General features: G+C 65.8%; 1 protein-coding gene across 1 annotated transcript in view; it reads left to right on the top strand.

The window, feature by feature from the left end:
- Positions 1-6127: 6127 nt before the first annotated feature.
- NACC2 (NACC family member 2) overlaps positions 6128-13699 on the top strand; it is a 28757-nt gene continuing 21185 nt past the window's right edge. The window contains exon 1 of the mRNA XM_047093864.1: positions 6128-7061. Within this exon, the coding sequence (XP_046949820.1) occupies positions 6191-7061 (871 nt within the window). The 5' untranslated portion in view covers positions 6128-6190. The remainder of the gene's footprint in view (positions 7062-13699) is intronic.

The following is a 13699-nucleotide window of genomic DNA, read 5'->3' as shown; positions in this document are numbered from 1 at the left end:
CGAGGGGCTGCCCCGGGGACGGGCCTGGCGCTCGCTCGGGGCAGGGGAAGCAGGGAGGCAGAAGGGGCTCCTTTGTTTCCTGGGGCACCTGCCTCCCTGCCTCCCCGCCTCCCCGCCTCCCTGCCACGGGCGTATTTGATAGCTGTGCGTTTGCCGAGGCCCAGACCTCTTATTAGATTGGAAGAATTAAATCCTGCCCAATGATCTTATTTAATTTCATTTATCATTTATCTCGCCTCTCCTTCCTGGGCTGGTGGTGACCCTACAGAAGGTAGGCGCTGCATTGTCCCACCTCAGGAAGCTCCTCGGGATCTGGGGGGCGGGTGGGGGGGGCTTCTGACAAGGCCCCCCAGACCTTGCAGCCGTATCTGCGTGGGGTCCTGGGAAGGAGGCACCCCTGCTTGGAATGCCCGTCCTTCTCTGGTCCTCCGGGCCCCCGAGAGAAGTCCTCGGCGTGTTCCCAGTACCTGTTGGAGCCCCTGCTTCCCCAGGTGCACCTAGAGCCCTGCGTGGCCGGCCTTGGCCTGGCTGCAGCCGAGAACCTGTGCCCCGTCTGCATCCTGCCCAGGCCCTGGGGCGCACACCCTGCGGCCAGTCCCTCGGTACCTGTGTGGGCACCTGTCTGCGGCTCCTGGGGCCAGTACCCTCACCCCCTTCTCGTTGGGCTCCTTCCCTGTGCACCTGCCAGCCGCACTGCCCGTGGGGGGCGGGGAGGAGCTCTGGGTGACCACCTGTGACCCTGGGTCCTAGACCTGGCTCTCCCCGAAGTAGGGTCTGCGGTGAAGAGGCCCCCCCCCCCCCGCTACCCACGTTTTCTCATTCTGGGGGGAGGTCGTGGAGTCTGAATGGGGTGGGGGCCCCCGAGGCTGGCACAGCTGGACTCTGGCTTCGGGATTTCCCAAAGTGGGTTCCGTCCTGAAGGTCGTTAGGAGGGGGCGGGGTTCCGTGGTGCAGTGGCTTTGAGGATGGCCAGAGTGAGCACAGTTAGAAATTTCTGCCGTTCCTTCTGGCTCTTCAGAACCTTCAGTAATAGGCCAGTGGGCATGGCGGGTCTCGCTGTGGCGGGGGAAACCGAGGCGTGGAAGGGGAAAGGCGGTCTTGGTGGGGCTGGTGCCCGCTGCCCTTGGCCCACTCGGGTCCCGGCCCCTCCTCTCTGGCCACCGCACAGGGTCGGCCCTTGACCTGCCCTGCTTTGACGGGTCTAGGCACGTAAACCAAGCCTTTATTTGATTTCTTTTCTCCTAAAGTTCAGCTTTGTTCTTGTCCCGGCCAAGGCTTCTAAGAAAGCAATCTAAAACCAGCTCTTGTAGGGCTGTCCTGGGCTGGGCCGTGAGATGGCAGCCTGGCCTGTGCAGGTGGCCTGAGGACACACGTCCCCCGGGACCCGATGGCCTCATCACCTTCCAGAGGAGGAATGGTCCCCTCTCCGGGCCAGCGGTCTGGCCCCCAGCCCTGGGGCACAGGCGTGGGCGAGGATGGGCTGGGGGCTGACGGAGGCACCCACCTGGACCACCGCCTCCTGTCCCAGTCAGCGCACATAACGGCATTGTGATGCAGGTTACTGGGGCATGGAGCATGCTGTGTTTGCCGTCCGCCTCGACCCTGTAGTGACCGTCAAAGCGTAAACCTGACCCCCAGGGGACAGATGAGCGTCCCAGATGTGGTGCCATTTGCTTGAGGCCACAGGACACGGATAGGAGAGCAGCCGGGCTTGTGGGAGGCGGGGGGAGGGCATTGCCTGGTGGGACCCAAGATTGCAGCCCTGCTGACCGGCCAGGACCTGATGCTTGGAGGGACAGGCTCCGAGAGCCTCTTGGTGTCCCTGCCCTCAGTTTGGGACCTGGCCACTGGCTGGCCCAGCCCCAGGCCACCGGGGCCCTCTGGGCACCGATGCACGGTGTACCTTTGCTGGCCAGGCTGACTCACCCCTCTCACGGCCCTAGAGCCCTCATCTGGCTCAGGGGACCCCATCTTGCTCTCCAGGAGACTCCTGGCAGTGGGTGCTGTGGGTCTGTGAAGGGGCCATTTGGAGGGCCCCTCTCCTCTGTGGTGTATTGCTGGCCAGCACAGCCCCACTCTCGTGGCCCTCCCTGGCGTGCCCAGCATTGGGCTAAATGTCCACCAGGCAGTGGGCAGACCCCCCCCTGCTACCCCCCCCCCCCCCCGATCTTGCTCAGGTCAAGAGACACCCTTGGCAGGCTTCTCTGAGGAGGTGACAACAGGTCTGTTCCAGGCAGGGCCGGGACGCAGCACAGCCAGCGATGGGGGCGGGGGGATTGCTCCTGCAGAACCGGTGGAGGCTGCGTATGCTGGGCCCTGGGGCCCAAGGCCAGCACCCAGGCCAGGAGTGGCCCTGCCCCGCCCCCCCCATCACGGGTCCCGCCATCCTTTGGCCTCTGGGTGGCCCTCTGTTTCCCCACGTCGGCTCTGCCTGTGCCCCGGTCTGCTTTCTTTTGTGGGCGGGTGGCACGTGGGGGGTTGTGCCCCCAGCCCCCTCATCTTGGGGCCAGTGGGCTCCTCCTAGGCCCCAAGACAAGGAGGCTGCCAGGACAGCACAGTCCGGTCGGGAGGCCTGACATGGCTCCTGGCGGGGGCGACCCTGGGTCTGTCCTTCTGGGTCTGGATGCCGGCGAGGCTGTCCCACCGCCCCCCGGGGTTGTGCGGAAACAGGCAGGACCTCCAGGCAGCTTCCCCAGGGCAGCGGGGCCAGGCTGTGCGGAGCACGAGACCCTTGCCCTGAGGCCTGTCTGCTGTTGACCGCGCCACCCGCGCCGCCCCCCTCCCCTGGACTTGCTGCCTCGACACCCTCCAGGTAGAGGAGAGCGAGGGCCCAGGGTCCGGACTGGCTCCATCGCCAGGGGGACGAGGGCCAAGTCCCCCGTCGGAGCAGCGAGTGGGGACCATTTCTGCCGACGCTCCAAGCTCAGCGCTCACGTGGCCGCCACACCGAGTAGCCATCCGTCCCACGGAGGAGCCCGGCAGCCACTGCTGCTGGGAGGCCTCCCCACACCTGTATTTCTTCCTGTGCCGTTCCTCCCGCGGCGTTTTATCTGCTGTGGGAAGCTGAGCCCGCCGCATGTGAGCGCGGACGCGCCAGATGGCCCTTCTTCTCCCTCCGGACACGCCGCTGCCGTGGAGGGGGCGGTGGGAGGGCCGCTGCCTGTGCCCCGGCCCCTCCCGCTCCGGCTGCCAGGGTTAGGTTCTCGGTGGTGGCAGCCGTGCCGTCACCCGTCTCGACCGTCTTCCTTTTTGCAGGCTGTGTGTGTTCTTCCCGGGGCCGCGGTTGGGGGCGAGAGGGGAGACCGAGGCAGGGCGGGCCAGTGGTTTGCCACAGGCGGGGGTGTGGGCCTGGAACAGGACGGGCCCTGTGCACAGCACAGCCTCCCCTCCCAAGGGAGGCCCAGGGGAGGAGCCCAGCCTCCTTCACACGGGCACCCTTGCAGGTGGTGGCTTTGCTGCCCGGCTGCTGGGAGGGGCCCCCCTCGGCCTGGCCCAGCTGCACTCACAGAGTTGTTCTTCTTGAAAAGACCCGCGTGGGGGCTTGGGGGACAGGGTGACTTTCCTGGGTGAGTGGGATGGGGTGTAGGGCTGCACAAGCGGGCCCTGCTGCTTCCGGACCCCAGGGAGAAGTAGGGAGGCGAGCAGGGGCCACTGTGGAGCCCTGGGGGAGCACTGGGGGGGGGGGGCTGGGCCTCGTCCTCGCCCCCCCCTTCCCTGTCTCGGGGCCTCTTCTCCCACCTGTGCTTGCCTTCCTGCCTCCTGTTCTCAAAACCTGCCCCTCTTTCCTCCCGGGCTCCCCACCTTCACCCTCTGCCCTGCCTGTGCCACCCCGTCGCCCCCCTTCCTCCTTGCCTCCCCGCCCTCTACGCCCCCCTGTGCCCCCACACCCTCATCCTCCTGTCCCCGGCTCCCTGCCCCCTCGTCCCCCACCCCCTCTCCCCTGTCCCTTTATCCCCCCTGCTCCCTCATCCCCCGCCGCCTGACCCCCCAGCCCCCACGACCCCAGCCCTCCGCCCCCCTCATCCCCCACCCCCCTGTCCCCTTATCTCTCTACCCCTTTGTCCGCCACCCCCTTGGCCCCCCACCCCCCCCCGCCGGCCCCCACCCTCCCTCCCTGGCAGAGTTGGTGGCTGTGCCAGCCCTGCAGACTGTTTGGAATACTTTAAATGCTTTGACACTCGGGCTGTGCTGGATGGCAGGACGGCAGTTTACTGGGTAATTCACATGCAGAGCCGCACCATAAATCTCGGCGCTCAGTTGCCGTGGCACCACGGAGCGTTTCTCCGCGTACAGTACAGTATTTCTGCCATCTTTGTTTGCATTGTGGTGAGTCATCAAAGTCTGTCTTGTACCAACACCCGGAGCCGTGCATTCCTCTGGCACCAACACTCCACTGTTTTTAAAGCCGGGGCTGGAGCTGGCATTTACTTGGGCTCCCAAGTCAAAGGCCGCTATTCATTCCCGAGAGCTGCCTGAATGTCCGTCTGCATCCGGCCTCTTCATTTAGATGCTGTGCGCTGCCCCGGAGAGCCGGGCTGGGTACAGCTGAGCTGCGGCCGCCGAGCCCAGCGCCGAGACTCTCTGCCCTGCTCCTCCTCCTCCTCCTCCTCCTCCTCCTCCTCCTCTCCCGGCTCCTCGCGCCCTCCCCACCCCAAGGGCTCCCGCTCTGTTTGCTGCATTCCCGGAGCAGCTGGCGAGCCTGCCCCTGCCAGGCGGAGCGGGCACTGCCGGGCCACCGGCGGCAGCCGCCAAAGGTAGGTCTCCCCCGCGGGCCGGTGCCACGGCCGACCGGCAACTTCTCCGCAGCGGGGGCACTGCGGGCCCTCCCCCCGCGGCCACCCATCTGCCCAACTCCTGTCGCCGGGGTCCGGGCGCTCCGCCCTCCCTCCGCCCTCCCTCCTCCGGCCGCCCGGCGCCTCTGCGGCCGCCTGCACTTTCCTCCCTCGGGACAGAGCGGCCCTTTGTGCGGGCGCCGCTGTGCAGAGTTGGGCCGGCGCCTTCTCCACCCGTCCGTGCCCGGCTTCTCCGAATCTTCTCTGAATCGGGCGTCAGATCAACCTCGCTGGAGCCCCGGCCCCCGGCCCCTGGGGCGCCCGAGGAGGCAGTGGCATCCCAAGCCCTTGCCGGTCCCTCCCCCCCACTCCTCCCCGACTCCCCCCCTGACCCCTTTAGTCACCTGGGCTGGGGCCGAGCCAGCAGGGATTGGCCGGCACGGGGAGCTGGGGGACCAGGAGGGCAGGCAGGTGGGGTTGCGACAGACTCCCGACCGCTGGTCCAGCCGGGTCCCTGACAGGCGCGCTGGCGGCCTGGGGAGCCGGCCCCGGGGGAGGGGCGGGGGTGGCCAGCCACCGACTTCTGGCTTCAGCTCACTCCCCTGGGCGCCCCCACCCCCACCCCTTGCCCGCCTCTGCAGGGGGACGAGGGGCCAGCATCTCAGCCAGTGGGGTGGGACTCCCCCCTTGTGGGCCCTCCGTGTGGCTGCTCTGAGGGAAAAGAGGAAAAACAAACCAGAAACCAAGAGCCTCCGAGAGACCCCCTGCGAGACCCCCCTCGCTCTGGGCTCCAGCCCCTCCGAGGGGCAGAGCTGTGAGGGGTCCTTTGCTGCTAACTTTTTCTTGGGGAGAAGAGTTTGCAGACGCAGCCCGCCGCCCTCACCCCTCCCAGCCGCCGCGGGTGGCAGTGCCCTGCTCCGTGTTCTGTCCTCCATCCACCCCGTCCTCCCCTGAGTGCAGGCCTCTGTTTGCATTCCTGGCTTCTGCTGAGACGGGGCGTCCCGGGCCCGAGGGCTCAGGCGCTCTCCTGGGGGTGGGCCCTGGGAGCCACACAAGGTGCGGGGGTGTGTGTGGGGGGGGGGGCGTCCCCCTCCCCCCACCCCCCCACCCCTCCCCCCGGCTGGAACACGGCTGTGCGGCTCTGAGTCCCGTGCAGCGCTGCCCAGCCAGGGTCCTGCCGTGAGGAGCTCGGGGCCCCAGGACCTCCCCTGGGTGGCTCTGCTGGAGGGGGGCCGGGGCGGGGACCGCGGCGGAGGAGGGCGCAGCGGCCGAGTGCCTTTCCGTACCCTTGGCCGGCGGGCCCTGGCCGTCCGGGGAGCCTGACCCGCGTGTCCCCGCGCCCTCTCTCCCCCACAGATGTGCCCCGCTCGGGCGCTCCCGTGCTGAGTGTGAGGCGAGCCCTCTAGCGCCTGCCCGCCATGTCTCAGCTGCTGCACATCGAGATCCCCAACTTCGGGAGCACGGTGCTCGGCTGCCTCAACGAGCAGCGCCTGCTGGGCCTCTACTGCGATGTGTCCATCGTGGTCAAGGGCCAGGCTTTCAAGGCCCACCGGGCCGTCCTGGCCGCCAGCAGCCTGTACTTCCGCGACCTGTTCAGCGGCAACAGTAAGAGCGCCTTCGAGCTGCCGGGCACTGTGCCTCCCGCCTGCTTCCAGCAGATTCTGTCCTTCTGCTACACGGGCAGGCTGACCATGGCGGCCAGCGAGCAGCTCGTGGTCATGTACACGGCCGGCTTCCTGCAGATCCAGCACATCGTGGAGCGCGGCACGGACCTCATGTTCAAGGTGAGCTCGCCCCACTGCGACTCGCAGACCGCCATGATCGAGGACGCCAGCTCCGAGCCCCAGAGCCCCTGCAACCAGCTGCAGCCGGCCGCCCCCGCAGCCCCCCCCTACGTCGTGTCCCCCTCCGTGCCCATCCCGCTGCTGACCCGCGTGAAGCACGAAGCCACGGAGCTGCCGCCGGCTGCCGGCCCGGGCCTGGCCCCCAAGCGCCCGCTGGAGACGGGGCCCCGGGATGGCGCCGCGGTGGCGGCGGGCGCGGCCCCCCTCAAGCTGCCCCGGGTCTCCTACTACGGGGTGCCCAGCCTGGCCACCCTCATCCCCAGCATCCAGCAGGTGCCCTACTCCCAGGGGGAGCGGACCAGCCCGGGGGCCAGCAGCCTGCCCACCACCGACAGCCCCACCTCGTACCACAACGAGGAGGACGAGGAAGACGACGAGGCCTATGACACCATGGCGGAGGAGCAGTACGGCCAGATGTACATCAAGGCCACCGGCAGCTACGCAGGTAACGCGCCGCGGGGGACCGCGGGGGACCGCCGGGGACCGCCGGGGCCCGTGCGGGTGCAGAGGCAAGCCCGCCCCCTGCCCCGTGGGCCCTCACAGCCTGGCTGTGACCCCTCGGGGAGACCGCCGCGCCGGGCCGGGCTGGATGGGCTGGAGGGCACGACCTAGGTCAGCCTCTCATGGCCTTAGCTGAGGCCTTGACGGCCGATGCCACGTGAGATGGGAGCCGCGGGAAAGCCGAGAGACCACCCACTGGAAGCTGCCGTCCAGCACGTGGGATGGGGCTTGGTCTCCCGCTCGTCAGACGAGGAGACCGAGGGCCTCAGCGGACCAGGGACCTGGCTGAGGGCTCACAGAGTGCTGTGCGCACCGCCTGCTCGAGGCCCGAGCGGCCCCGTCTGCAAAGTGCCAGACGCTGTTGGAGGCCCCAGCAGGCCCGTCTGCATTACCTTTGACCTCAGCCGGCCCCCCACCCGTGTGGTGTCACCTGCCCCGTGACTCTCAGTGAGGCCAGAGACTCCCCTGTAACGCATCTCATTTGCCACCACCTCCCTGGGTCCAGGCCAGAAAGTGCTTGTTGAGCTGAGTGAGACACGTCCCCCCAAGTTACTCGTGGGGTGCTCCCCCACTGGGGACCCGTGCGTCTGAGGTGCCCTAACTCAGCATGGCGTGACAGACCGTATCACATCCCTGGAGACTGTTTGGGGTTTGTTGGGCGGAGGGTCTGGTATTTGGGGCCCCGGATCGGGTGTCTACCTGCCTTCCGTGTTCCCCGAAAACTGGCCGTGTGCCTGGGCTCGCTGCCTGCTAATTTGCATGCAGGGCCCGTGGTACCAGCGGGAAGTGGCGATGTAGAACCGGGGCCCCGAGGGACCGCGTGGTGGCTCTTTCCTGCCCTCTGTTCCCCCACGTCCTGGTGCCTGATGGGACAAACGCTGCTCCCCCCACCAGCCTTCCCCTCCACTTCCAGGCAGGGACTTGTTGATCAGTGCTGGGGTGGGGGGGGGGGCGGTCCCGACCAGCTAGGGCCCTTGGGACGGCCGTTCCCCCGGGGCAGCCGAGGACTGGACGGTCTGGCCAAGCCGGGTTCCTCTTAGCACCGTGGAGAGCAGGGAAGCGCCGCCCTGGGCACCCCCCTGCCCCCTACAGGGGCTGTGGGTGGATGGTTGTTCCCTAGAAGTCATTACTTTATTTAAGTGCATGTTGCTACGTTTGCATGAATCCCACAGGACGCTAGTGCAAAGACCACCTCGACCTGGAAACCTGCAAGCTCGGCTCGGCCCTTCAGAGGGCCGCTGGGCCCAGGCCTTAGGGGAATCTCCGGGAACCTGCCCGGTGTGCGGTGCCCTCTGCCCACGGCCGACAGCCACCCAGGGGGCCGTGTGAGGGCCGTGTGGAGCCCCAGAGCCCGCCACAGGGAGCTGGAATCTGCCAAGGGTCCCGGGGGTGGGGGCTGTGCGCTGGTGGCCCACAGTGGTACCCCACGGAGGAGATGGCCCAGCCTCCAAACGTCTCCATCCAACGTGGCCATTGGCCTTGGCAGGTTTGGGGTAGGAAGAAATAAGACGAGGCCTTGGCATCTCTGGGCGCAGGTACTCTGAGACGGCCCGTCTGAGTACACCTGCCCTTCCGGCCTGATGAGCCTGGAGCCCTGTCTCCACCCGGACGGCAGTGGCCTACCTGTGTCCTTGGCTTTTCCAAGGAGCCAATGGGACAGTGGCCCTGGAATGGCCAGGGTAGGGATTGGGGGGCCGGGCCGCCCCACTGCCTCGACTCTGACCCGGCCGTCTCACCAGCCCCCCCACCCCCACCCCTAGCTCTCAGGCAAGATGCCAGGGGCACAGGCCTGGCCCAGGGCAGTGTGCCTACAGAGGTCTCCCGTGCCTTGGGTGACAGGAGGGAGTCCGGCGGCCATCAGAGCCCCTTGCCCACATCTCCCTGGGGGCTGTTGGCAGGAGAATGGGGTGCTGGGAAGCTGGGAAACAGAAAGGGACGGTGGGCAGAGGTGGGCCGGGCACGGGACCAGCCCTGCCTCCAGTCGGCCCGGGGCGCTGCAGTCTGGGTTTTCTCCTCAGTGAGACCATAAGTGGGGCAGGGGGGGGGGGGTGTGATTTCTTGGTTAAAATCTAGGTTATTGGCAGTGACGTCGCTGGCATCACCGGCCGCTGGGATGACGGTTGTGGGGGAGGGGGCGATGGGGGCAAGCAGGCAGAGATGGGGGCCTGTCCCCCAAGGCTGGCTGCCCCTTGGGTGCCGGCTGCCTGTACCCCGGGCTCCCTCTTCGCCCTGGCTTGGCCTGGTTGGGGGACATCCTCACAGCCCCTCGGGCGGCCAGACAGCCTGCTGCCCCCGGTCTGGGGTCCGGACGGGGGCGGGGCGGGGCTGTCGAGAGCTGGTGGGATCAGGGATGTTGATAGAACATATCCACCCGTGAAGCCACGGGTGAGCAGGGTGAGCAGGGCACCGAGGGCACCCCAGTGCAGTAAGGGGTCTGCTCTCGCGGCCTCTACTTGGCCACACTCCTTGGGCACGTCTGTACCCACGGGCAGACGGGGAGACAGACAGGCAGCAAACGGGACCTCGAACAACTATTTTATCTTGGCTGGGGTCCCCGTGAGGCAGGACGGGCTGCCCCCTGGCCCCAGGGAGCGAGGCTCCGTGGTGGGGAGAGTGAGCTGCCCAGGGGGGTGGGGAGGGCTCCCTCTCCCATCGCTGCCACCTCTGCGGGAGGAGCGTGGGTGGCCGGGAGGAGCCACCTTCGGGGCCGCCGCCCCAGGACCGGGCTTCCCGTGGCGCCTTCCGCCGCGGGCCCAGCCCCTCCTCTGCGCGGGCAGATGTTTGATCGTTGTTGGCAGACGCCGTTCCCTGTGGATGAGACAAAGGCACTCCTCGGCACTCACACTCTAGCCAGGCACGTCCACGTTAGGGGCCCCGCGGGGCGCTGTGCCGGGATGGGACAGGTGGCCGCGGGCTGGTGGCCCTGCCTGGGCTCGCCCTCTCTTCCCCTCTGCGGGCTGGCTGGCTCCTCCGGGTCTGCCCGCTGTCCCGGCCCCCGGACACGGGACAGACACTGGCGGTGCTTGGGATCGGGTCCTGTCTCCCCCGCCTCGAGCAGAAGCTGCAGACGACTCCTGTGAGCCCTGGAAGGACGCAGAGCGTGTGCGCCCTGCCCCGGACCAGGCCCTGGTCAGTGCCACCATGGCCTGTGGTACCCTTGTGTCCTGCTCACCCCAGAACCAGCACCGCCCCCCCGCCCCCGACCCTACCTCCCTGACTAGGGCAGCCCCTCGCTCCCAACATGGCAGCAGACAGTCAGACCCCTAGCCTGTTGGGGGGCTGCTCCCGCCTGCAGCCCAGCTGCCCCTTGGGGGTCCCGCGGGGAACGGGGAAGGCTAGGTCTGTCGTGCGAATCCCAATCCTAAGCACCCCTCACTGCCTCCTGACCCGGGCCCAGGGTGTCTACGCTGTTGGATCCCCGCCCAACTGCTGGGAGAGGCCCGGGAACAGTGGGTGCGTTTTGTCCCTGGCCTGATGGGGGGGGGGTCCCTCCCTTTGGAGGCAGCAGTCAGGGCACGCGAGGGAGGCGCGGGCCCCAGCGTGCCTGTCCCACACGTGCCCAGGGAGCTGGCCCCGTGCTGCTCTGAGGTTCCGGGGGTGGCCTCCCTGGCTCCCTGGCCCTCAGCTTCTCCTGTCTCAGGTACAGGGACAGGGCACTTCTGTGCAGTGTCACGTGTGGCCCCCAAACCCCGGGAGACCCTGAGGTGCCCTCTTAACGTCTGAGTGACTGAGGTATGATGTCCGTGCCTCCCCCAGAAGGGGCGTGAGATGCACCCGCTTGAGTCTTGGGCTGTGGCACCAGAGCACGGTCAGACGGAGGACACTGCCGTCACCCGCCCGCCCCAGGCAGCCCTGGATCTGCTCTCTGTCACTCGGGGTGCGTTTGCCGGTCCTAGAACATCAGGTGGGCACGGTCGTGCGCTGCGTCCTTGCGTCTGCTTCTCTCCGCAGAATTCGGGTGAGACTCGTCTGTGCTCCCGGGTCAGGCCCACCTTTCCCTCCCCTTGTTGGGTGGTTATTCCAAGCGTTTGCACAGTGAAATGTGCCGATTCCAAGTGTACAGGCGATGACTCTGGGGGCTGTAATCAGTCGAGTACCAGGGTCACGGTCAAGATCAGATCAGTCTGCCTCCCCTCAAATGTCTCCGGGTCCTCCCGCCCCAGCCCTGGCCCCCTGAGGCCTCCCCACCGGCTTCCTGTCCTTGTCGATTTGGCTTTTGCAGAATCTTTTAAGTGGCATCGTTCAGAACGGAGTCCTTTCTTCTCACTGTATTTCGTGGCCTGTCCACGTGGTGCCAGGTGTCGGTCCTCCTAGTCCTAGGCCGTGGACACGGCCACCAGTGGCCAGCGCGTGGGTGGCTTCGGGGGACAGGAGCTGTTGCCGTCTTGCTGCTGTGAACGTCCGCGTGCAGGTGGCGCTGCTGGGTCACGGGAGAGGCACGTGTCCACGCGGCCACACGCTCACTGGTCTCCTGAGAGTTGATTTGTGTCCTGAGCGGTGACTCGGGTTTTTGCCTGGATTGGACACGTGTGGTGCTGCATCGGTTAACTTTCTAACCCGGAGCCACCCTCGCAGCCCCGGGATGGAACCCACGTGGCGTGGCGTTTATGCCGCGCTCGGTTCAGTTTGCTGACGTTTTCTCGGGGGTTTCTGCGCCCGCGTGCGTGGCGGGCAATCACCTGTAGCGCTCTTAGTATGGTCTCGGGGATCAGGAGAACGCGAACCTTCTCTTCCCTTCTGTAGTTTTTGAGAGTTTGTGTAAGTTTGATGTGACTTCTTTCTTGTGCGTTTGATAGAACACATCCACCCGTGAAGCCTCTTGGCTCTGCGGGTTTTTATTGTTGTTAATTGTGGGAGTTTTTAATGATAAATTCTGTTCCTTTAGGTACAGAACGAATCGATTTCCCTTTCCTCGTGCTCCAGCCGTGGCGTTTTGTGTGTTTCCTGGAGCTCATGCGCTTGTGAAGGCTGGCGTGACACGATTCCTGCGGCCACGCCGGCTCCCGTGTCTGGTGCGCGCGGGGCGGGGGGGTGGGGGGGTTGCATGCTTACACACAGCACGGGGTCGACGTTGCGGGTTCATCCGGTCCAACTTGAGTCTCTTGACACTGGCAATGAGACTTGACGGAGGTGGGTTCGCACCTGCTGTCTTTCCATCCGTTTCCATTGGCCCCGTTTCCCGGTTGCCTCTCTGCCGGCACTTTTTGGGTCGAGTTTCTCCTGGTATTGCTTTTTTAGCCCCGCTGTTGACCTCTGTCTTGAGCCGCCCAGCCCCCTGCGTCTTCACCCCGTCCCTGGAGCCTTTGTCCCTGACGCCGCCCCCTGTGGCCCCCTGCGCGGTCGTGGTCACGGGTTTCCCTTCTTGACGTGCGACCAGCCTTCCCACGCGTCGTCCTCTACCTGAAACGGCCAGCCGGCTTTTCTCCACTTTCGGTCCGTTTTATTCATTTAATTAATTTGATAAATTAATTACTTTTTATTTAAAAAATTCTGTAAGTTTTTTAACATTTATGACATTTTTTAGCGTTATCTTTGAGAGCGTGAGTGGGGGAGGGAGAGAGAGAATCCCACGCAGGCTCTGAGCGCTCAGCACAGAGCCCGACGCGGGACTCGAACCCACGCACTGTGAGATCGTGACCTGAGCCGAGGTCCGACGCTTCGCCGACTGAGCCCCCCGGGCGCCCCCGTTTTCAGTTCTTTGAAGTCCCGTGAGACGTACCGGCTTCGGCGCGCGGCTCTCCAGTTCACAGCAGTGCCGTCAGCCCCGTCCTCGTCTCTGCCCGCGGGCGCCAGGCCGGCCCCCTCTCCGCGGCTGCCCCTGCTCTTGCCCCCGCCGCTCCGCCTTCTCCTGTGGGTGGGCCGCCAGCTGCTCCGCGTTCCCGCCAATGCTTGGTCTTGTCTGATGTTGAAAGCTGTGCCCGGTGGCCGTAGCGGTGTCTCTGTGACGTCCGATGACGTCGGACAGCTTTCACGTGGGTCCGCCGGGTCCGCCGTCCCTTTGAATCTGTGCCCTTCTTCCTGGGCCGTCTGATCAGCGAGGGTGTGAGGCACCGTTGAGAATCGGGCGTTCTTTGCATGCTGCAGGCAGAGGCCTCTGTCGGGCGTGTGATTCGAGAACGTTTCCCCCCGCCGCCGCAGTCTGTCCGTTCCCTTGACAGAGCCTTTCATAAACGGACACTTTGGGATATTGATGAAGCTAAGTGATTAATTACACTGACCCCGAACAATCCACTTAAACGTGGATTTTCTGCATTGCGGCGCTGTAAGTGTGTTTTCCTGTCCTTTTGACTGTTTCGGTATTATTTTCTTTCCCCCAGCTCACCTTGTGGTAGGAACACGGTATATGGTGCATAGAACGTACCGACTGTGTGTTAATCGACTGTGTGTGACCCGTATGGCTTCCGGTCAACAGTGCGCTAGTTACCTGTGGGTGAGTCCAAGTTACATGCGGATTTTCGACGGCTAGGGGGCAGTCGGTGCCTCTGATAATCGCCTTGTACAAGGTCAGCGATATTTCTCTACAGACCGCGCTCTCGTGGTGGTTAAGTCTTTACCTGACCAGCACACAGACAGACATTTCCC

Source organism: Lynx rufus, unplaced genomic scaffold (assembly GCF_022079265.1).
Source record: "Lynx rufus isolate CCGP_SWC_20201006 ecotype Redwood Valley unplaced genomic scaffold, mLynRuf1.p SCAF_36, whole genome shotgun sequence".
NCBI lineage: Eukaryota > Metazoa > Chordata > Mammalia > Carnivora > Felidae > Lynx > Lynx rufus.
The sequence above is the reverse complement of the archived record's forward strand: the minus strand, read 5'-3'. Positions and strand labels throughout refer to the sequence as shown.